This window comes from Clarias gariepinus, chromosome 22, assembly GCF_024256425.1.
Source record: "Clarias gariepinus isolate MV-2021 ecotype Netherlands chromosome 22, CGAR_prim_01v2, whole genome shotgun sequence".
NCBI classification, from domain to species: domain Eukaryota; kingdom Metazoa; phylum Chordata; class Actinopteri; order Siluriformes; family Clariidae; genus Clarias; species Clarias gariepinus.
The window spans coordinates 19,925,204-19,950,114 of NC_071121.1; the positions used below are offsets into that span (position 1 = coordinate 19,925,204).

Genomic DNA, 24,911 nt, shown 5'->3' on the forward strand with positions numbered 1-24,911 from the left:
CGTTAAATCGTATGTGTTTGTGTGGTCACTCTTAATGAATTTTATGGCTTGTTTTTCTATCTGCTTTAAACCTTATGAAAGCCAACTATGTTCATACGAGGACAATACATTTTCTCTCTACTAACATTACATTAGGTGTACAGTACACTAATCAATCATAACATTACCAATGATTATCATTTATATAACTGATAGTAAACTGGTGACATGATCACGCGCACCCATGACTCATTTATGCCTGTCGGGATTAATTAATATTTTTGCGCTCCCATGCTCTCTCACGCCATTGCTTTGTGCTTGCCAGGGGTTGCCAGATAACACTGAATCATGCCAGATAACCCAGAGAATTCCTGTATATTGTAATTAGAAAAGGCTACCAATTAAACGACCCCAAGTGACCAGATATTATAGGTGATGACTATTCTCAGTACTGATACTGACATGATAGCAATCAGAAACTGCCAATGATGAAGGGAAGCAGTGGGATTACCGTAAATTGTGCATAAAAAATGCTTTAGTCTCTAACTGTTTATCTGCATGGCTGTGTGGTGAAATAAAGTGATCTGTAAGTAAACACAGTCTGAAAATCCCAACGATACAGCTTCATCTGGTGTCACTGCTACAGTATGCCGAGATTGATCTACCAACAAGATAATATGTTGTAATGATGCAATACATGTCAGAGGTGGTTCTGTGGTCGTCTCTGTTATGGGTATCCAATTGCCTTCACAAAGTTGAGTCATCAAACAAAGCGAGTCGCTGACAGCAGGAGAGGATAATCACCTGGACAGAATTGCTTGACAGGATGAACATGTTTGTGTGTGCTTTCTCGCTCAGGTGCAGGTAGGCGGTCTTCATGTCTCTCCCGGCTCTGTGAACATCCTCTCGGACAGCCTCTTGACTCTACCCGCCATCGTAAGTATAGCAGCCGGAGGAGGCCTCCTGCTGATCATCGTCATCCTCGTCCTCATCGCCTATAAGCGCAAGTCACGCGAGAACGACCTCACGCTCAAGAGGCTGCAGATGCAGATGGACAACCTGGAGTCCAGGGTGGCGCTTGAGTGCAAAGAGGGTGAGGATGCTGATACACACACACACACACACACACACACACACACATCCAGACAAAAATCAAACAAAACAAAAATCTTTATTTTGTTCAAGACACAAGCTCAATGAGATCCTTTTATCTCTGGTGCCCTTTTTTCTTCGAGCGTTCACCCATGATGTTCTCCTAAATCACACTTCTTTCGGTCTTATTTCCAGATGCTCGATTTCACCTCAATTACTGTAGTCTTCTGTGGCTAATGATGTAGCTAAATGACACACTCACCAAGCCTTCAGCCATGGTGTAATGATGTAATACTCAGGCAAGGCATACTCATTTTTTTTGGTTGTATTAAAGTGGACTTTTCGTAAATTGAGTTGCAACACACACACACACACACACATACACACGCTTTCAGGCTGATAATGGGTGCTGCGCTGGTGAGCTGTGGACACAGGGCATAGGGGTATTCCTGAAACCATGTTGGACAGAGATTCAGCATGTGTATGTGTGTGGGTGAAAGATTTGGCTTGTGTGTCATGAAAAGAAAAAGGGAGGAAAAAAAGCAGACTGAGTAAAAGTGAGAGAGGGAATGAGGGATAGGAGATAGGAGAGAGACTCCCTGAGGGTAGAGTGCTGCTCAGTCAGAATGGACCCAATTAAAGCAGCCTCACCTTCGCTCTCCAGCAGCAGGGGACACACACTTGAGCAGACAGTCAATTCATTATCTGCACATCTGTGCACGTGCGTATATGTGTGTGTGCATGCATGGATGGCTGAAAATAAAATGTAAGAGAAAAAAAATCAGCAGTATTAAAACTGATTATGTGGATGTTAGATAATGTGACAGTGGTGAAATAAGAATTTGCCCTATTTTGGCAAGTTTGATTCATTGTGATGCGAAATCCATCTGTGATTGCGACGGACGGGCGTAAATGTCTCAAAGGCGGCAGTTTTATTGGGCACAATTTGACAAAAGACGGAGTGCTCTTTATAGATAGAATATGAAAAAGAAGGAAAAAACTGCCGCTGATTTTATAATTTTTTTTTTCTTTGCTGCAGAGATAAAAAAAAAAAAAACATTGCATTGCAACTTGTTTCTTGATGGAAAATATAAATGTTTATTTGCAGGGACAGTTTGCTGACAGAACACATCAAGCCAATCTCTACCAATTTTACAAACGTCTTCATCCAGTACTGATTAAAGGCAATGACCTCGAAAACAGACAGGCTAGCTGATCAATACTTTTAAGTGCCCTTCCAGCATATGGTGCTTTCAAGAAATCATTAAATGTAGCCGTACCCTAGTGGATAGTCAAGATCGCGGATGTCAAACATCCTGATCAGCCTTCTGAGTCTAACATGATTTGTCGCTTCCTTTCTCTTTTCTTCCCCAGCTTTCGCAGAGTTGCAGACAGATATTAACGAATTGACCAGCGATCTCGACAGAGCTGGAATCCCTCACCTGGACTACCGCACCTACGCCATGAGAGTGCTGTTCCCTGGCATCGAGGACCACCCGGTTCTTCGAGAACTCGAGGTGTGTATGTGTGTGTGAGGAACTCTTAATCATGGTTGAGCTTCATTCGAGAAAGTGGAATGAATATACTCTGTTTGAACAAACCCGAGAAAAGAAGCACAGTGAAAATTGAGGCTAGGCACACACACTCGCATGCGAACGCGCACACACATATCGAGCACTGCAGAATTTCACCCACCAGCAGTCATCTTATCAGGAGTAATGGAGTAGCAAATGCTCAGTTGCTCAGAAGCCTGTAGATGGAAAATGGTTTCCCAATGTCTCTATCCAGCCATTGTTCTCCACTTTCTTATTACGAGCGAGAGTTCTCCACCAGCAGTCGTTTGTTCTTAACTGACATTGAATGTGTGCTTCACAGTGTTTGCAGAATCGTCTCCTTTTTAAAGGTTAAGAGTATGTGACAGTAAGTTAGACGTTAATAGAATATTTCGATGTTTTGTTACCTAATCTCTATATAGTGCAGCCATGAGACGTAGTGTAGCACACATAAGAATTTACGCACGTTTGCCTGCGACAGAATGGAAATGGACCTGCCTATTTAAAAAAAAAATCTTTTCATAGAAACGCCATAATTATGTAGAATGCTTTCATTATCAAGTTTCATTCGAAGGTATTTATAAATCAACTTCAATTGCCATCTAAGTGCCGTGCATAATATGTCACTCACACATGGATACACAACACATAAAATAGCTTATTTTATTGGATTGTGTTGTTCTAACGTTGGATAAAAATACAAGAGAACATTGTTGTTGTGCTTTTTTTCTTTTTCTCTTTATAATGATGACACGGTACTGAACATCTTTTCAGTACTTAAGTACTGTTTGCCTATAATGTTTTATATACTGTAATGATTTAACTCCCCAGTGACTAGAGACACTCGTCAAAGGACTCTTCATTAAAAGTGATACAGTACCATTTTGGCTTAAACAAATAAATCAGTTAAAAAAAAAAAAAAAAACATTTTACAAGGTAAACAAAAAAAATGCATTTAGAGCCATTAAGCAGTCCATTAGGACTTCCAGGAACACAGCAAGGCTGCTTTATATGCAATGTGTAAATTAAAACTAATTTGTGAGATACACAAGTCAAACCGGGACTTTGCATTGTGCAGAATGACAGAACACAGATATGACAGTAAACATACTCTTTATTTCCGTATATAATTCACTAGTGCTTGGACACCATCAGCGTAGAAAGTTTTCTCAGCACATCGCATGAAATGCTGGCCTGGCGGGAACTCCTTTAACAGCCCAGACATGTGGAAATGGCTTGGATGGGGGTCAGGATAGTACAGGGAATGTGGCAGCCGAGTTCCTGTAAATGCACCTGGTATCGATGGGCAGGATGAGGTTCATTGTCCTGAAAAAACAGAAAGGCTTTGGTGATCCAACAAGGTTGTTTTTGTTCCTGACAGCGTTTCATTTGATGAACATTTACAGGAACAACTGCAGTCGGGTCCAACCCACCTCGGTCGCAATCGTCATTCATGGATGTCCAGCCTTCTTTACAATAATGTTTTCACTACATCTAAGAGTCTCATCAGCGTTTGATTTCATCAAGTCTCGGTTTGACTTGAACACCTTGCATTTTATTAACCGACTTTAGCGTATATTATTTTCCTGACATATACTATTTTATATTATCAGTGAAGTACTAGAGCACTGAAAGCCCAATGTGCATTGCCTGTGTGCGTCCCTGCAGGTCTCAGGTAATGGACAGCAGATGGTGGAAAAGGCTCTGAAGCTGTTTGCTCAGCTGATCAACAACAAAGTGTTTCTGTTGACGTTCATTCGGACACTCGAGCTGCAGCGCTCATTCTCGATGCGCGACCGAGGCAACGTGGCTTCGCTCATCATGACGGCGCTACAGGGGAGACTGGAGTACGCAACAGATGTCCTCAAACACCTTCTGTCTGACCTCATTGACAAGAACCTGGAGAGTAAGAACCACCCCAAGCTGCTGCTGCGCAGGTGAGATCCTACACACACGTGCAGCTGCTGAAATGTGCACTTTCCAGTAGAAACTGTCAGAAACTGTCAAAGTTTAGTGGTGAAGTTGCTGTGCAGAGGCTTGCTGTTACTAACACGCTGCACAGGAATTGACTAGTTGAGAAGCGGCAGTGCTAGACTCTTGCACACAATGCTTCATGTGTGTGTGTGTGTGTGTGTGTGTGTGTGTGTGTGTACACATACATACCACGTACTGTACTAAAAATGGAGCAAATTGGCCAAAGCGATCATTCATCTGTTATCTCGCTTGAGCTTATGGCTTGGAATTTTATGGAAATTATTAATGAGGAGCAGAGGAATGTTACGAGGTCCTCTTTATGCATCGCGATCCTCACTATTTTAGCCCACTCTCGCCGCCATTGTCTTACTCTCCCTCTCTCTCCGGGCTCAGAATGCAGTGCGGTTGTCAGTGTCGTTTATCGTCTGTGTTCTACCACCTCATAAAACATGCAGGAGCAGCTGGGCCTCAGCCCTCTCTCTATCGCTATCTCTTTTTCCACATTCCTCTCTCTCCCTTTCTTTCCTTCTGGACTTCTGTCATTCGATGTTTCCACATTTGGCTTCATTTTTTGATCCCGCAGAATTATATGTCAATCAGAGTAAGGCCTATTTTTTATTTATTTATTTATTTTTACCCAGACATCCTTAATGCTGATTTTTAATGCCATATCGATTCATTAAATGAAGCTCCTAAAGACATGACGGAGCTTAAGTAAAGTTGTCTTTGTGCAGCAAAACTCCAACCACGGCTCTAATCTAAGATCTCTCTCTCTCTCTCTCTCTCTCTCTCTCTCTCTCCTTCCTTTATTTAATTTCCCCTGCCTCGCCCCCTTTAGTTCGTAATACTATGTTCCTCTATGTGAGTCTCATTAATAATCATAGGAAATACATGCAGATGCATACATTTAAAGTGATAGAGGCAAAAGCATGGATTATGCTGTTATTTAACGTGACAGACGTGGTGTCTCTCTCATTATCAGTCGTCATTAGGAGCATAATGCTGTAATCCTCCTGTGCTTGGGGGGGAGCAACAACCAGCACGAGAACCCCATCGCATTAGACAATACCTTTCTCTGCCTTCCCCCCCTCCCCTACAGAAATTTTCAGGGATTATCAATTCGACACGCTCCTTTTGTATTCTCTCGTGCTCGGCGCCCTTCACCCTGTCAAAAGAGGCTGGTAAAAGTAAAGAGCTTGCTGCAGCGGAGCCGCTGGAGATCTCTTCTCTCTACCGATCTCTCTCTTTCTCTCTCTGTCATTCGCTGCTTACTGCTTTGTGATTTTATCTCTTCCTAACATGACACGTTGTTTTCGGCCTCTCGTTCCATCTCTCTGCTTGACCACACTCGGCTTAATATAGCGCAATTTACACGTGTCTGCGTGTCACGTATTTGTCAGTGTGAGTCTTATGAGGTTTAACGGGATGATCCATTAAAGGGCTTGAAATTGGCTTCACTGAATAAAACTCCACAATAACCCACTACTTTGGATCTTTGGATCTCAGACCTTTTCTCTTTCTCCATTCGCCATCTTTATTGTGGTCAAAGCAAAAGGTGGAGGAAACTAGTTTATATTGCTGCCAACGAAGATCCGCTTAAGGCAGTTTGATGCTTGCAACTCCACAGCGTTTCCGTAAAAACGAGCAGAGCAAAGGACTTAGTTTATTTTTATATGAGAGATAATATGTATGTCAGAGGCACCCCTGAGGTGCTTGCTTGCAAATGAGACATCTTGAGGAATCGCACAATATCATCAGAGTCATTTCAAATTGACCCACATGCATATAATAATAGTCTAACAAATAACAAGGATAAAAACTTTGGAAATGCCTCAAGTGTAGCCGTTTATAAACTATCAATCAAAAGTTTGGGCACACCTTCTAATTTAATGTTCTTTTCTGGTTTTTATTTCTTTCTACAATGTAAAACGATGCTGATGCAATAATCTCCTTTGAACAGTTAATATTGAGATGTGTCTGTTTCTGCTCCGTAAAACCTTCATAACCACTCTAATCTAATCGGTGAGTTCTGTGTCTTGTAACTCTAAGAAAAGAGGTAAGTTTTGGTCTTGCTTTTCTGGGTTGGCCTTCATGGAGTCAGTTTCATCAAGATGGGTTTTGCAAACGCATGTGACAAAACTGTTCTTGTTGTTACCTAATGCCGTATGTGTTCTTTCATAGCTTTGAAACTGTATTTATATCATATTATTTATTTTAAATTATTCTGTTATGTTAATTTCATGTACTGTAGCATGCATCCACATTCAGAAATCATCAGTGAATCAATAAATACTAGGGCTGCACGATTTGATCAAAAAAATCACATTGAGGGTTTTCTGACACATACTTTGGTTGATTAAATAACTGCACAGGTCCATATAACAATAAGTCCGCTAAATACGAGTCATGAACTTTCGAGGAGGTGGACATGCGCATGTTCGATCGCGGACGTTAGATGCACGTGCGTGCAATGTGCATCCTAGGATGTCCAGAAACAAGCTAAAAAGCAGTGGCGCTAAAGCTGGTACCGCTAAGTGGTAACCATCAAACATTGAGGATGGAGACAAAAGTGAAAATAATTGAGAGAATGGAGCGAGGTAAAAAGATGGCAGACATTGCTTGTTCTTTTAACATGAATCATGCAATCATCAGCACGTTTCTAACGACAAGATCATGGAACATGTTAGTTGTCTACTGTGTCTAACCAAATGTTTTTCTATCTCAGTACCTAGACAATGATTGTTGGACTTAAGAAAAAATTGGTCTTACAAACAAGCTATCGGAGCGGAACTCATTCGTATGATGGAGACTTACCTTACTATGGATATATTAGAATTATACCACAGAGTTGTTGAGTTTTTGATTCTGATTAGGCTTGGTCTAATGTTTTGGTCTCATATACAGTAGTATCAGCTCATACACAGGATCATGAACAGTATAGCAGACTCTCCACAAACTCCAACCACAACGATAATAAGCTTAAAAAAAAAAGCAATAATGTTTTTTAATAAAGAAAAAAAACATGTAATCATTGATCTAATGCAATTAGTTCATTATGAGGCGTTTATGAGGATTCTCATTTGTAGTGCTTTGTAGCACACAGTGCTTTGTGAAGTTTCCCAGCATGGGAACAGTTTCAGGAGAGAAGAGTTTCTGCTTTTATAGTTTCTCTGTAAAATGACAAGCTGCTGCTTTGTCTCATTAACCTCAAAAGAGAGAAAAGGAGATGCTGGTGAGCAAAGCTGATAACAGAAATTCTTTCACCTTAGTATGTTATGGTTTCTATAGTAACAGCTCGTTCATTAGGATCTGTATGGCAGATGTTGGTCAGACTAGTAATGAACAAAGTAATGGAATGCATGTTTTTAAAGACAGACAGACAGACAGACAGATAGATTAGTTTGGTATCCAGTTTCTTGAAAACGTAGAAGGAAGCCGTAAAGCTGGAGATATGATGATCTTAAAGATTAATTGCTTATTATTCACTTAATAATAATATTAAGTGAATAATATTATTTGAGAATGCCAATCAGCCTAATCTGCATGTCTTTAGACCGTGGAAGGAAATCAGAGCACCAGCAGGAAACCCACCAAGCACGGGGAGATACTGTAGGTGCTAGCCACTAAGTCACCATGTCACCAGTTTAAATCTGTATTTGATTAATTTCCATTTAAAAATTAACAAATTACATTAATAATAATAATAATAATAATAATAATAATAATAAACTGATAAGGTTTGTTTGCATGTAGCAGTAACCTGGACATTCTGGCTTATGCTAAAGTTAGCTTAGCTACCCTTACTAGCCAGGCTCCGTACACTACATGCTTGCTAGTAATTTATTTGTTCCTTTCATGAACAGTTTGTGAAAACTCTTTCACTGAACTGACTGTTTGACAGCACAGACTGTCGTATTTTCAGTAGTGTTTCACGAGCGCTTCACATCTGGTTACCATTAATTACTGATGAGTAATGCATTATTGTTCCACTATTGGTTGTTTAATTCCTCACATACAGGTATCTACAAACTTAGTAACAGAATTAAGGATAACATATGAGTTTAATGGTGCTGCAAAGAAAATACAGAATGAACATTCAAAATTTACACTGTATTTGTAAGAAGTGTTTTTTCTCTCCTTTTTTTTCTGCAAACATGCTCATTAGTAAAGCATGACATTTGCATTCCACTTTCTGCTTGTAAAATCAGTGTGTGTACAGTAATAACCCATCCTGTAACTCGGTGTCTAAAATATGACTCTCTTTCCCTTTATCTCTCCTCTTTCTCTCCTTTTATCTCTCCCTCTCTCTCCCTCACTCTCTCTCTCTCTCCCTTTCTCTCTTCTCTCCCTCCCTCTCTCTCTCCCTCTCTCTCCCTTTATCTCTCCCTTTCTCTCTTCTCTCCCTCCCTCTCTCTCTCTCTCTCTCTCTCTCCCTCTCTCTCTCTCTCTCTTCCTCTCTCTCTCTCTCTCTCTCTCTGACCACTCTTTGAGTTCTGCATGTTAATATCTGAATCCAGAGGGAATGGTGACTAAAAATGGAACGGCTCTGTTGCCTCCGGCCCTTTCTCACTCATGAGTGTTCATGCTGCGTAAACGCGTGTTTTCAGCATGTGTGTTTGTGTGTGTGTGTGTGTGTTTCTTCGAGTTTGGGTAATGAGATTTTCAGCCAACCAGGACAGCTAGGAAAGGACTATTAGTAAGAAACATTGTTCTGTATGTCACCTCCTCACTGAAGCATTCTTTTACCCCATAAATGCAAACACACACAAACACACATGCACACACAAACACACAAACACACACACACGCAGCATGTAATTGGCTAATGAAACAGTGATGTTCATTAATGATACTCAAAAGGCTGCAGAAGGAGTCAGAGAGAAATAAAGAGAGTGAGACTTTCTTTTAAAGCAGTTGAATAGAGAGAGACATTAAGAGGAGAGAGAAGTGGAAGAACGCACAAAAGATTTTATTTGGCTTGCTTCTCGAGCATGAGTCGAGCTCATTTAGTCGTGCAAATAGCTCCCATTAAGATCTGCTTGTGTATGGGTGTTTTTTTGGGGTTTTTTTTAGCTTGGGGGTGCACACATGTGAACGTGTGTGTGTGTTCGCTCTCCTTTGGGTGCATCGCTCCTGAGAGGCTCTTATGTAAACATGTTTAGGAAACATCTGACAGATAATGGATTTTGATAAATCATTTTTGGGAGATTTGCTTTTTTCCCCGCTCTGTTTCTCCCCTCTAATTGAAGCTCAGTTGTTTTCACTCTTCGCTGCATGTCTGCCAAACCCTCGCTTGAATAGAGAATGGGAACACGGCCATCGTCTAAAATGTTTGTCAGTTCAAGTCATATTTGTGTGAAAGAAAGCTGTGCGTGTCTGCGTTTGCGTGTGTGTGTGCGCAGCTGTCATCCAAGTGGCTGCCTGTGATTGCAGGCAAAAGAACCTCCATCTGTCCCTGTCTGATGCAACCAATATTAAACACAGCGGTATTTAGTTAATAGTGTGTCTGTGTGTGTGTGCGCACATGTACTGTATGTGTGTGTGTCATTCTTTTAGGCAACACTTACAGTAAATGAAGATACTGTACATACTTATAAATGTGAGTGTGTCTTCCCATAAACTGTAAATAAAAAGGAAAAAAAGAATTAATAATAGTAACAGTACACAAAACTTCCAGTTATCGGTACAGTAATGTACAGTAACAGATATTAGCAGTAAAGTTTTCCTACATTTTAAAACAATAACCATAATAACAATTATTTTGAAATATTCCATATTGTATTAGGTAATTAAGTAACAACAAGAACGGCCAATTATTATTTCACGACATAAAGGTCAGCTGTTCTGTAATAGTTCCTGCAAGAACAGTATTGTCAAGTGCATTTGCAAGAAAAAAACATGAAGCACCATGAAACTGGCTCTAATGAAGACCATCCGTGGAAAGCAAGACCTTTGCTGCAGAGGAGAAGTTTATTTACAGTTACCAGCCTTAAAAATCACAAATTAACAAATAGCAACTCAGATTACAGCCGGTATGAAGTCTTTATACAGCATAAGTTAAACCTTTATTTGTCACATGTACAGTACATTATTGCCCGGCAAAATGAGTTCTTTGCATATCCCAGCATTGGGGTCAGAGCCCTGGGTCAGCCACGACACAGCACCCCTAGAGCAGGTACTAAAGGGTTTAAAGGGTTTTGATAGCTGTTGGAGCTGGGACTTGAAGCCATGACTTTCCAATCAGTAACTCATTGACTGAGCTATCACTGCCCCATCTCAGACGCGTGTTAATATCAACTTTTCAAAGGAGACTATTGTGTATTTTGGATGCCTTCAGCATTGTTTTACAATAGGGAAATAAATGAAAATCAGGAAAGACCATGGAAGTAGAAGGCGTGTCCAAACTTTCGACTGGTAGCGTATATGATATTTGTCATGTATTTAACATGGTAACATGGAAATTTATACAAACTTTCAACAGTCGCACCAAAGACGGAAATTTATAACTAAATAGAATAGATAGAATACTGAATCATATTTTAAATAAACTTGTTCATCTGGACAATTTCCGTATCTCTGAAGTGATATTTAAACATTTTTCCACAAGAAGTCTTCAGCGATGTGCGACCTGTTTCTTTAATTAGAGTTAACTGAATTAACAGACAGAATCACTCAGCACTAGTTAAAACTAAACGGTATTCACTTTGATTAAAAAACGCACCAGTACGAACTTGAACAGTACAGATTTAAATACGCATGCTGTTACACCCCTAGGAAATACCGCATCACCAGCAGTGAATTTATGTCTAGACCATCATCATAATACATAACACTATTTAACATTTAAAATGGTTTTGAATAGGCATTTTATATAAAAATGCAAATTCAGATGTACTTATTCAGCCGGTTTAGAATGTCGTATGCGGTCTGCGTGAGGTGTGGAAGCTGTTCGCTCTCCCCACATGCAGAGTAACGTGATTGGTTCAATACGTCACACACTTCTGTTTTTTTTTTTTTTGTTTTTTTTTTCACAACATACACGTAGGGACTAGGTTATTATAGTTCCTGATATAATATATAAAACTAGAATTTCACTGGAGCGGAGCACTGTAATTATCTCACCTTTGTGGTGCGAGTGCAGAGAACTTTGTGAAGTATAAAGTAGAAGCTTATTATAAAGAGAACAACTTGCGTGTGAAGGCATTTCTACTGTAGATGATGATGCCACGCATCTCAAAGGTGTTATTCTTGGAGTCTTGAGATGGCATAGATAAACCTAGCAAAACTCAATGAGAGGAGTTGTACAATGAACTGAAATGCCCATGCATTTGACGACCACTGATCTCACTGATTCCCAACCAAATTCTCGTAAGATTTTCATCTGCAGAAGTAAAAACAGGCTGAAACTTGTACAAAGTAAACCCTAGTATAACTCTCAATTTTTATGCTGCATACGATTTATCTCAGGAGTCAGAGCTCGAGATTGCAGTGGGGAAAATAATTATTTGATCCCCTGTGGATTTTGTAAGGTTGCCCACTTACAGAAAAATGAAGAGTCAATTATTTTTATCATAGGTTTATTTTAAAGTATAGAGACAGAATATGAATTAAAAATTCACATTCTTTAAAAAACATTTTATATATTGAGTAAGTTATATATCGAGTTACATTTCAGTGAGTTAAATAAGTATTTGATCCCTAACCAGCAGTAATTCTGGCTCCCACAGTTGGTTATGTGCTCATGTGGTACACATATTGGCAACTTATTTTGTGTATAAAATACACCAGTCCACATAATCTTTATCTTCCACTTAAAACTTCACCACAATGGGCAAGACCAAAGAGTTATCTAAGGATGCCAGGGACAAGATTGTAGACCTTCACAAGGCTGAAATGGGCTACAAGACTATCAGCGAGAAGCTTGGTGTGAAAAAGACAACTGTTGGAGCGATTATTCTCAAATGGAAGAAATGCAAAGTAACCATCGGTCGCCCTCGGTCTGAAGCTCCATGCAAGATACAGATGTGGCCATTAAGACTGCGTGTGTTTTCCCGCCAGATGCCGCAATTTAGTGCGCGGCGTGCCGCGACTTGCCTTGAGCAACATTCGGGAATTTAAATAAATGTGTTGTGCTTCACTGAATATCCGCCAGATGGCGCATGGAAGGACTTTATCTAAAAGCTGGACCAAGTACTGTACAACGAAGAACTGTGTATAATTACTTAGCCTAAAACAATATTGTTTCCAATGCTGAAGCAAACATGAATTTTATTTTGTTTTACAACAGATATTTCATGATAAATGTGTGTATATGTGCTTCATATTATTTTCATAATGATGAAATGACATGCCCAAATTCGTGCAGCTCAAAACCTCCATCAGTTATTAAAGATAGAATCTATTTCGAAAAAATGCCCCAGTGATTTGCGCATAACACCGGGCCAACTCATGTCGGAAAGAATTTATAAACGGTTTCTAGACGTGGGCTATTGTCTTTTTTACTTACAATATTAGTTAATTTAATATAAATGAGGTTTGGGCTCAGGACTTCGATTCGTGTCCTAAGCATCGTGATTCTCCTCTTTAATTTACTCCATAGTTTTAATCAGCGCTCAGCCGCATGCATAAAGTTTTTCAGAGCGCAACGGCAGAAGTAGACTAATGATTATGAACGCATCGGGAAAACAGGAAGCAGACTGACTCTGACCATTTAAAAAACGTTTGCGATAATAATAAGAATAATAACAATAAGAAATTCGGAGCACTACTACTACTAATAATAATAATTCTAAATGGTGAAAGCGCAATCAAAGAAGTATCATCATTGAAGGAGAAAATAAAATAAAAAATAAATACATATCAGTTTGAGCTTGACACGTTTATGAGCTCTGTCGCTTGCTGTCAATGGCGCCTAAAAGACACAACACATTTTCGGCTTCAGTAGACACACAATACTTCAGACTAAAACACGACTGCCCCCTACAGGTAATGAAGGGCATTTTTACAGATTGCCACGCGCAGCCGCAGCAAGTCATGGGATCCCTTTTCCGAAAACGTGCGTTTTTAATGGCCAGATCTGTATCACCTCATAGGGTAAATATAATTATGAGAAAAGGGAGGGATCAGCCTAGAACTACATGGGAGGAGTTTGTAAATGATCTTAAGGGCAGTTGGGACACAGCTAACAAAATAAATTATTGGTAACACGATACGCCTCCATGGATTAAAATTCTTTAACGCTACATGGTCCCCTTTTCTAAAGATGGCACAGTGTACAGCCCATCTAAAGTTGGCCAAGTTTGCTTAACAGAGAATGATTAGAAGGAAGTGCTGTGGTCAGATGACACCAAAATTGAGGTCTTTGGAATTAACTTGACTCACCATTTTTGGAGGAAGAAAAATGCTAACTATGACCCTAAGGTCATACTTGACCATAAGGTACTGTACAGGCCAATTTAGCTACATAGAGGGGTAATTGGATGGGACCATGTTCTATATAATCTTGGATGAGATCCTCCTGACGATGGGTCATGGATGGGTCTTCCAGCATAAATGACTCAGAACATACTGCCATGGCAACAAAGAAGTAGCTCAAGAAGAAGCACAATAAGGTCATGTAGTGGCCTAGACAGCCTCCAGACCATAATCCTATAGAAAATTTATGGACAGAGCTAAAACTTCTTGTTGCCAAGCGACAGGCAAGAAACCTTAAGGATTTAGAGAAGTTCTGTAAAGAATAGTGGACCAAAATCCCTACTGAGATGTGTGCAAACCTGGTAACCAACTAGAGGAACCCCCTTTTTACCCCTGTGTTTGCGAACAAGGGATTTTCCACCAAGTGAGTCAGCTAGGTATCGTGACAATATCGTATCCACTGGTCCCTGGTGATTCCCATCCATAATAAATAATGAAAAACTCTTTTTAGGATAAGAAATGCCTACTTCACTTGCTGCTGAATCTGCACGATGCTGTGTGTTGGGGATTCTTGCCATCATGAGTTATTCAGTGCTTTCAATCAAGGGTGTCTAGTATCAACAGTATCGTTATTCTTGTTCTAAAAATCAAGTAGCAGGTATAACGTATTTAGCGTGAGGATGCTCTAGTCACAAACGTTACAGTAAATGAAACATCCAGTAAGGTTATGTTCTCCCAGTCGCGTATATCCGTCTCTCCATTCTTGTCTCGGATGCAGTGAGAGCATTTTTATTTTTTCTCATGTGTGTGAAGGAGAGAGAGCTGCAGTAAAGCCTCATTTCCCCTACCTTGTTCCTCGCCTTTCTGGCACACAGACAGACACACACACGTGCACACTTCCGTCATCTCAGAGATAATAAGAGTTATTTTCATGGGCATTAGGAGAGTCATTTTCCCTACATACTGTGGAGTAAATTGAAGCCAAGCCATCCTTTATAGCTTTCACTATGTATATATATGTGAGTGTGTGTGTGTGTGTGTGTGTGTGTGTGCGCGCGCAAGAGACAAAGTATTTCTTTTAATCTGTCATTCCAACATTCCACAAACAGAAAATTCATGCATGTTCTGATTTTTTGAGGTGAAAGAAAGAAGCAGTGGTTTTGTGTGTGTGTGTTTGTGAGAAAGAGAGAGAAAGAGAGAGAGAGAGGGAAAGAGAGAGAGAAAGTAGAAGGAGAAAAGGTATTGGTATTCCACAGACGTGCTGATCTGTCGGAGTGAGAAAGTAACTCTTTCATGTATTTTTCATGTTCGTTAACCACTCCTGTCTGGATACTGTTTGTTCTCTCTTTTTTCTGTTCATTCTCTTATTTCTCTCCCTCTTTTTTCCCTTTTTTTTTTCCCTTATCTTTTTCCCCCTTCCCTCAACAACATCAGCTCATCTCCCTTTCAAAATAATCCTCATGTGCTTTAGAGAACAGCATGGAAATCTGTTTATGAGTGTGTTTAATACAGTTCACATGAGGGGAATATGTGTGTCTGTATCCTTTGCATTGCTTCAAAGGCAAGCAAAACATGAAAGGGTCTGTGGTCAGGACAGAGAGAGAGAGAGAGAGAGAGAGAGAGAAATATGTAAATGGACAGAGAAGGATAGTGAATAGAGAGAAGTGAAGAAGAGAGTGGAGTGCTGCCTTTATGCTCCACACCTATACTTGTACCTCTGACACACTATATACGGTTCCTTCTAAAAGTACTGGAAGAGCAAAGCCAATTCTTTTGTATTTCGCTATACACTCAAATAAGTTTAAGATCAAACGAGACAACGAGACTATGAGTAGATCAGATTTCTTGATATTTACATGAAATGTTAAATGGTCTAAAGGGAAAAAATATATTTCTTTAAGTGATCAAAAGTACATGTGACTGACAGTTGCTTATTATTGCCCAGATGCGAAGTAAATGGAAGTCATTTTAAAATGAAAAATATATTATATCGTAGTCATAATACTGGTATTGGGCATAGCTATGCACTCTCTCATTGTATATACTGCTTTAACCAGTCGTGGGGGGACCCAGAGTCTATCACAGGAGACTTACAGTATGGCATGAGGCAGGGTACACCCATGTGTGATGGCCTGCCAATCCATTACAGGCCACACACATGCACACACACTCATACGATCATTCACACACTACTGTATGACCAATTTGTAAACGCCAGTTAATCTCATCTGCATGTCTTTGGACTGTGGGAGAAAACAGGAGTACCCAGAGAAAACCCATGAAACATGGGAAAAAACATGCAAACTTTATGCACACAGAGGAAGGAATCGATCCCATTGTGCAAGTTGTGCAAGTTGACAGTGCTAATTACTTAGCAGCTTGGAAAACTTTCAAGAAAATACAGAGGTGAGCCACAAAACTTTTGGATCCAAGATTAACCTATACCAAGGTGATGTAACATAAATAACAAGGAACATACAAGAAAACATACAAGCTAAATGGTCAAGCACAGTGGAGGAAGTGTCATGGCTTGGGCTTGCATGGCTGCTTCTGAGACAGGAACTCTAATCTTTAATGATGACGTAACTTATCATTGGGAGCAACAGACTGTAGTCACGACTACAGAAACATTCTGCCTGCCAATTTACAGAAAAATGCATCCAATCCAAGTGGGTGGAACTTCATCCTGCAGCAAGACAATGACCCAAAAAACACAGTGCCATCACAACAAAGAACCTCATCAGGGGGGGAACAAGTGGAATGTTTTAGACTGGCCAAGTCAATCACCAGACATTAACCCAATTTAACACGCATTTCCCCTCCTGAAAAGAAGACTGAAAGGAGAACGCCCCGAGACAAACAGCAGCTGAATGAAGCTGTGGTGCGAACCTGGAAACCGTCACAAAAGAATAATGCGACAGTTTGGTGCCAGCTTGATGCAGTCATTCCAAACAAGTATTGCAGCGCAAAGAAATATTAAGTTTTGTTTTCTTTAGTTTACTTTAAGACTGTATCTGTTTCAGTACTTTCAAAACCAGAATAAATTGGGTGGTCTGCCATGAAAGGTGCCACATTCAAAGTTGTTTATCAAATCTAGATGTAAATATCTGGAAATGTACACTTTGATCTTGGACCTAGTTGCCCTCAGTGCAGCTGTATGTCGTTCCAGTGCTTTCAGAAGGAAATGTAGTCAGTATCGATGGCAAAACAAGACAGGTCATAGTGGCCTGGATCACACAGTTTGTGTTTTATCTAGTGCATTTTGTACATTAATGAATAAGTCAATAATACAAGGAAATTACCAAAAGAATATGCATGTGTGTTTTATTTTATATTTTATTTTAAATATATACATTTGTTTGTTGTTTTCAGGACCGAGTCTGTGGCTGAGAAGATGCTCACTAACTGGTTCGCTTTCCTCCTTCACAAGTTCCTCAAGGTAAAAACTGCTTGTCTTTGTGTGCCCAAATGAAGCAAAATCATTACACACATCGCATAGTTGTACTCTATGCTGGAATTCGATTGACTAAAAAAAAAAATGCTGAACGTTTGTAAGTCATTTCTGGTGTGGATCAATAAGCATGGGTATGTAAGATAGTGGGTGAAAAGCGTATCTTGTATTAGAGTTTGGCTAATCCATCAACTCAGCAAGACTGAGTGCTTTTGCTAGCCAAAGCTGCATAACTGCTCGTACTGTTTTTAAACGTGCTTCCCCTCCATCATGTGTTTATCGATCCAAACCTAAAACTATGAAGGTTTTTAAATGGTATTTAGGAGTTGCGACGTAGCATTGGACCAATGTATTCGTAACATCTGCTTCATTTGTGATGCATTTCATTAGGAGAGTATCAGAATGGTATTAAAACATTGTTTGAATTACTGGTGTTTCATTATAACCAACTTGAAGGCATGAATTTAAAATAAATACTTGTGTAGCTAATGTACTCTCGTTTGGTTTCAGGTCTCATCCAAAATTAGATAGAGCCTGAGTAGAAAAGCCTAAGTAGTCTTTCTGAAGTAAATAAAGTTTTACATACGCTTTCTCTCAAATCTCACTCTCTCTCTCTCTCCTGTCTCTCTTTCTCTCTCTAGGAGTGTGCTGGAGAGCCTTTGTTTATGCTCTATTGTGCTATAAAGCAACAGATGGAGAAAGGACCTATAGATGCCATCACAGGGGAAGCTCGCTACTCGCTCAGTGAAGACAAGCTCATCCGACAGCAAATAGAATACAAAACACTGGTTAGTAGTCGAACACAATCTCGCATCTTGCATATGTATCATTGTGCCGAGTGGTGTCGACTTGTATGTGCATGTGCAAGAAGATGTGTATTGGTTGCCGTGTGTGTGTGTGTGTGTGTGTGTTTGTGCTTGGACAGACTGTTCATTAAGCCCTAATACCCTGCTGAAGCTGAAATTGGGCTCCTGCAGTGGGTGTGAAATTAGATTTCTGGGACCAGCAAATGGCCTTTCTCTCAACCTTGCCATGTACCCAAAGCTCGTCTCCATCAGAGCACTTCATCTACAGGGTTACTCTTCACCCATACAAAGCTCATCCTTATTCGTTATCTTTCTCTTGCAGATTTTGAACTGTGTGAATCCAGATAACGAGAACAGTCCGGAGATCGCGGTGAAGGTGCTGAACTGCGACACCATCACGCAGGTGAAGGAAAAGATCCTCGATGCCATCTACAAGAATATGCCCTACTCTCAGAGACCTAGAGCGGTAGACATGGACCTTGGTGAGTACTCATCCCGGAGCATTACAGATGGAAGTGTACAGATGACACATTCAGTAGCAAATATGTTTTTTCCTGTCATTAGTTATTTCCCTGTCATTGGATGTGTGATTGACAGGTCTGCAGCAAGCCTGATCTTGTTCTGTCCTCTTTCCATACACGAAAAAAAAAAAAAAAAATGCACACACATGCACCATGTGCACACACACACACACACACACACACATATACACCCGCACACCCCGGGAGGCTGTCATCATTGAGGTAATCATAGTTATTGTCATGGGCATTAAGAGGATAATTTTCTCCACACGCCATTGAGTAAATTGGCGGTCAGCAGCCCCACCTACACCACAGGAACTGAGATAGAGTGAGGTGTCTGTGTGTGTTCCCCTCGGTCATATATACAGATGATTTTACATTGTTCGGTCATGTTGCATGGTCAGATTTAAACAAATCATACCAAACCCCAGCTGCTAAATTGAGAGATTAAGATTGAATAAGACCCATATTTTCATCAACACCTGACACAAACACACACACACACACAAAAAAAAAAAAATAGCACTTACTCCTTCCTCATACAGTCTAAGGGCATCATCACACTCTGACAAAGCGGGAACGGGGCTAAAATGGAAAAATGTTACAAATGTCCTTCACCAAGAGATCACCCGCTCACCAGATCCAATGTCCAATCAGATTGCACCACATCCTTACCAGATGTAAACCAATTAGTATTTATACTAAATTCTTAAAATGTAACATTCTGCATGCATGCCATAAACATAGTAAGCACCAGAGGAAGTAAATATGAACTTAATGCTGTCTTTTACATTGTGGCATAGACCTACCATGGTCATATCAAAAGCTTGATGAAGTTTGAAGCCCGAAGTCAATGATGTCCCTAAAAGGCCTTAGTTACGTCATTGACTGGTCAATGCCGTCGTCACTACATTCTTATTAAGATCTTCCTGTAGTTTGCTTAAACCAAGTCTCCACCGGACTTTTTTCAAACGTTTCCAAAAAAAAAGGCGCAGCAGTTTCGTGTCAAGGGAGACAATGTGTACGACGTCCTTACCGGTTTCTGTTCTCACTGCGTTCACCCAATTTATAAAGGATATAGTGGGTATGTGGTTCAGGTGGATGAGTTTGCCGAATAAGTACATCATTGTAATAATTCCTAAAATACACAAAAGAAATTAAATCCCAATTCCCTGCCTTATTTCTGGCTCATGTATTCTTCACATAAATATGCCACAAAATCTCCTCATCAACGGTTTAAACCAGCCTTCCAGCAACTTGGCCAGAACAACCGCTTCCATCGCAAGCTTCTTGGGCCTGGAACTGGCAGAGCTCTGCATGTGTGTGTGTGTGTGAAAGGGTTTTTTTTTTTTTTTTAAACAGCCATCATCTGTGCATCTGGCGAGCACACAGCCTAATGAGGACCATTCAACAGAGGGGAAAAATCGATGATCATTTTTCCTCTGAACCTGTCTAATTCTGCATCAACACACTCTGGAGCATTTCTTTATTCATGCGTTTTTTTACAGTATGTATGCATGGGTGTTGTTTTCCAGAGTGGCGTCAGGGCCGGATGGCACGAGTCGTCCTGCAGGATGAAGACATCACCACCAAGATTGAGAACGACTGGAAGAGGCTGAACACTCTCATGCACTATCAGGTACGCTTCACTTACAGTTTGGTTTAACTCTGGAAGGAATAGCAGACCAGTAATATTGCTAGTCTACATACAGTATAACAGAATCATAAAGAAACCTCGTGAAACTGCAGTGACGAGCTCACCACTGAACACAAATTCTCATTTTTGTTTAGTTTTTTTGGCACATCAAGCTGTTGTGTAACTGAATATTAGAAGACATTCAAATCATGATAGTGGCACAGAAACTGTGAACAGAAACAGAAACTTTCGACTCCTACGCAAGCGTTTCATCCTTTCAGGCTAAATTGCGTGTTGTTCAAGCTCTAGATGCGAAGCCACACTTTGGGTAGCATTCATCACTCAATTTGTTCAAGAATTCACCTGCCAGCACCTACGCTGATAAGAGTTCTGTGGGCGGAGCGTTTGAAGCTGAGACTCTCTCATTCAACTACATGAGATGTGAACTTCTCAAAAATAAATAAATAAATAAATAAATAAAAATACAACCCTCAATATCTTGCTTTAAAAGCTTTTTGTTGTCACAGTTTGCTTGACCACCAGACTGATAAAAAAGCAGCACGTTGATTGCCAGTGAAATTGTAATTGACAACTCTCTGATCGTTGCGGCCGTTAGGTGTAGAATATGGATCAGACGGTCCGTGGGCGAGTGTCTGAGTGTTCTGCCGTGAGCAGCTAAGGAGAAAACAGATCAGAGCTTCTTTTTTTTTTCATCTCCTATCAGTATTTCTCTCTGATTCACATGCGGTAATGGCTATTATTAGTTGGTGGCATGAAGTGGTGTGTGTTTGTGTGTGTGCGTGCATGTGTGCAGTCGTGTGTGTGAGAAAGAGAAGTTGACTGGAGTGTCTCGTCCGTTCTGCTTACCTAACCGTGTCATCTTGCCCTTTTACTTTCAAAGTACTGGAGTGCAACTTCCCCCAACTTCAACTCTACATCTCTGAATGAATGTCTCTCTCTCTCTCTCTCTCTCTCTCTCTCTCTCCTCTAACAGCATCATGACAGAGTGCTTGTTTGTAGACTGATATCTCTCCATGTGCTTCATTTTGCTCCTCACCTTTTTATCACAGTCATTATCAAGAATAAAAGCTGCAAGGAAGAGAAACACGACTTATACACAAGTAAAAAAATACTCCCTGTCTACTGCATTAATGATAGATCTAAAGCGATTTGTGTTTGTGACAGTCTAGACTCTGAATACAGCCTTAAAGGCTACACAGAGATCAAGAACAAGAAAGGAAGAGGAGATGAGAGAAGAAAAGCAAGCTTTTGGCATCTTTTAGAGGTGCATGATCACATTAACTATGATAAGTGGCACTTGAGAAACATCTGTTTATAAGCCCACTACTACAGAATAAGTGTCCCTTAAGATTCTTAAAGGACTGATATCGTTGTGTGTGTTGTGGGCGGAGTGGATGAGAGGGTAAGAGCATGAACATAAAACATGCAACATATCCATTTAACAAATATGACATGCATGAATCTATAATTGCTATGTCATTTATACAGTGCGTCATGAGTCTCTGTGCATGGACGAATGTAGAATGTCCACTCTATCCATCACACTGACTGAAGCGACCAGTGCGTATGTCTCTGTAGACCACAGAAACATCATATTAAGTAGAGTGTAGAGTAGGATCCAAAACCATGTGTTCACTGCAAAGCTATAATGAAAACGCTATGCAGTTTAAGATTTGAGTTTTGCTTAATCTAGAACAGAATTCACATGTGATATTTTCTAATAAACTTCCTAAAATGTAAAAAAAATAATGTGGAGGGGATTCCCAGAGAACACATGGATATGCTGGTTTTCTTGGGTAAAACGGTGAAAAGGCTTATTTGTAGACAGCAGTGTTCCTGAGAGGTTGTTATTTACTTCTGTGTGTGTGTGTGTACGTGTGTGAATGGAGGGGGCGTGGTTTGGCCCAGCCCAACTCTTGCACTCCCTTAAAGGAGAAAGCGACCATGGTGCTTATTTGCTGGATATCAAGATGGCAGTTTTCCAAACTAGTTCAGTAGCCATTTTTTGACACTTAGCCAGAGTACAAAATGAATGGATTCCCATGGAAAAAAAAAACAGGTTCTAAACAAACAACGATAATTCCCAAACGGTTCGACCAGTCTTCCCAGTGTAACATTTGAACGAAGCAGGAGCTCTGTCTACTGTATCTGGCCTGGTATAAGGTTTGTGTAAGGGCCTGTGAGCAAAATGGAAATTTGGAGAGAGACAGGGAGGTAGTTTTTTTTTTTTTTTTTTTTTTGCTGATTCACTGCCTCTCTACTGTAAAATGCAATGCATTCTCTGTTATACGAGTTTGGGGAAGAGTTAGGGACTATGTTTGAAAGGGTTAGTTATTTTTGATTGACATGATTTTTCCAAAGTAGTAGAGATTTCTGAGCTCTTTGACAGAACATGTCTTGTACTCTGAGTGGACGCAAAATGATTGAGCTAGGAGTCACAGGAACAAAAGGGTTCAGCACGGGTCCGAAATTAATTCTCATAAATTTGAAAATGGTGCATTTTGTGCCGGGGTGACTTCCATAGCACTCTGGAGACCCGGCTAAATGCTTTGATATACGTTTCTTGGCGGTGCATGCGAAATTGAGGGAGATATGGATGCCCAGTGCTGACTCAGAAAAATTGGCTTTTTGGCAAAACCATCTGTCCGATTCCTTATGAAGTAATAGCACTCCTGGGGCCCAGTCCCTGAGGGCCCCAACTAAATTAGTCGTTTAAACAACTGTGCTCAGGACTTCAAATATTCAGTACACTTTCATGTTAAGGAATGTAGCTTTTTCTTTGTCACCCATGTTTGCACTTTTGAGGGTTGGAAATGCTTGCTTTGTTGGGTTTTACCAGATCTCCCCATGCACACCTGTACCCCAAACCAACACCTCCCACAAGGCCATGTCCAAATCTACTTTGCACCATTTTCATGCATTTCTTCATTGTATATTTCGGATAGGAAACATCAAGGAACAGCCAATATAATATTATCAAAATACCCAGGTCCCGGTTAGATTCGTATTGCTTCATCTTCTTTGTCTTTCAGCTGTTCCCTTTCAGGGGTCGCCACAGCGAATCATCTGCCTCCATCTAACCCCATCCTCTGCATCCTCTTCTCTCACACCAACTAACTTCATGTCCTCTCTCACTACATTCATAAATCTTCTCTTTGGTCTTCCTCTAGACCTCCTGCCTGGCAGTTCCAACCTCAGCATCCTTCTACCGATATATATTCACAATCTCTCCTCTGAACATGTCCAAACCACCGCAAACTGCCCTCCTTGACTTTATCTCCAAAACATCTAACGTGGGTTGTCCCTCTGATTAACTCATTCTTAATACTATCCATCCTTGTCACTCCCAAAAAGAACCTCAGTTTTCAGCTCTGCTACCTCCAGCTCTGCCTCCTGTCTTTTCTTCAGTGTCACAGTCTCTAAGCCGTAAAGCATTGCTGGTCTCACCCTTGTCCTGTACACCTTTCCTTTCATTCTCGCTAATACTCTTTTATTGGATTAGATTTGTATTACAATTCTGTAACTATCACAATTGTATCTTTTTTCAGATATTGCTGCTACTCCAAACAAACTTAGCAAAGAATTTGCTCCTGCTGTACCACACAGGATGCTGTGCTGCCTGCCACTGTGTGAATAGTTTAGAGCACACCATCTATTATAGAGAAATTGCAACATTTTACCACTTTAAATGCAAAAATCTTTTGTTTTTTTATATATATATATTTTAAGACACACACACACACACACACACACACACACAAAACATGAGGGGAACATGAAAACACCGCAAATGCAAACCGGAGGCAAGATTTAAAGCCCCAACCCTGGAGATTTGAGTCGGCAGTGCTATCCGCTAAGCCTCCTTACTGCCCCACTGTGTACCATTAGATTTCTCCAAGTTAACAGTCTGTTCCTGACTGACAGAATACACAGTATAATATGTTACACTACAGTAACTTCCTCTAGAAGGCAAAGAGAGAGCAGCAAATGTTAAATGGAAATGTGAGGACATAAAGCACTTGGAGCCACTGATTACTGCCTAGAACTGCGCAAGGGTGATTAGTCTGTTAGGTCATCAAATAAGGATTTCATTAGCCTAGATAGCATCGCACTCCATTTTCATCTTTCTATTAATCTCTCGATCTCCTTCTTTCTGTCTAATCAGTTCGGTTAAATTCACTTACATCCTAGCAAAGCAGACCCTGAAATAAAGTTTGAAAGTTTTTCCTTTTCCTTCAGTCACTCAGTCTTTCTCAGTCCAATCAGCAGAAGTGAAATTGTTAACCTTGCACAGGTTGAATATCATTTGCAGCCTGGAAGTGCGTCCCTGAGGGGCTGCTGTGCTCTTGGGGCAGCAGATGAATTTCCAATTTCAAGGATTTGAGTGGCATAAGAGATAAGAAATTAACAATTCAAATATGCTGAGTGTGAGCTAAGTAGTGTGTCTAAGAGTGTGTGTGTAAT

At 40.4% G+C, this 24,911-nt stretch overlaps 1 protein-coding gene across 3 annotated transcripts in view; it reads left to right on the forward strand.

The window, feature by feature from the left end:
- The window catches only part of plxna2 (plexin A2), a 225,150-nt gene that overhangs the window by 185,417 nt on the left and 14,822 nt on the right, over nucleotides 1-24,911 (forward strand). For all 3 annotated transcript variants that reach the window (XM_053482589.1, XM_053482588.1, XM_053482590.1), the window contains exons 20-26: nucleotides 838-1,072; nucleotides 2,446-2,588; nucleotides 4,293-4,561; nucleotides 17,385-17,451; nucleotides 18,105-18,251; nucleotides 18,592-18,751; nucleotides 20,326-20,429. In XM_053482589.1, the coding sequence (XP_053338564.1) occupies nucleotides 838-1,072; nucleotides 2,446-2,588; nucleotides 4,293-4,561; nucleotides 17,385-17,451; nucleotides 18,105-18,251; nucleotides 18,592-18,751; nucleotides 20,326-20,429 (1,125 nt within the window). The remainder of the gene's footprint in view (nucleotides 1-837; nucleotides 1,073-2,445; nucleotides 2,589-4,292; nucleotides 4,562-17,384; nucleotides 17,452-18,104; nucleotides 18,252-18,591; nucleotides 18,752-20,325; nucleotides 20,430-24,911) is intronic.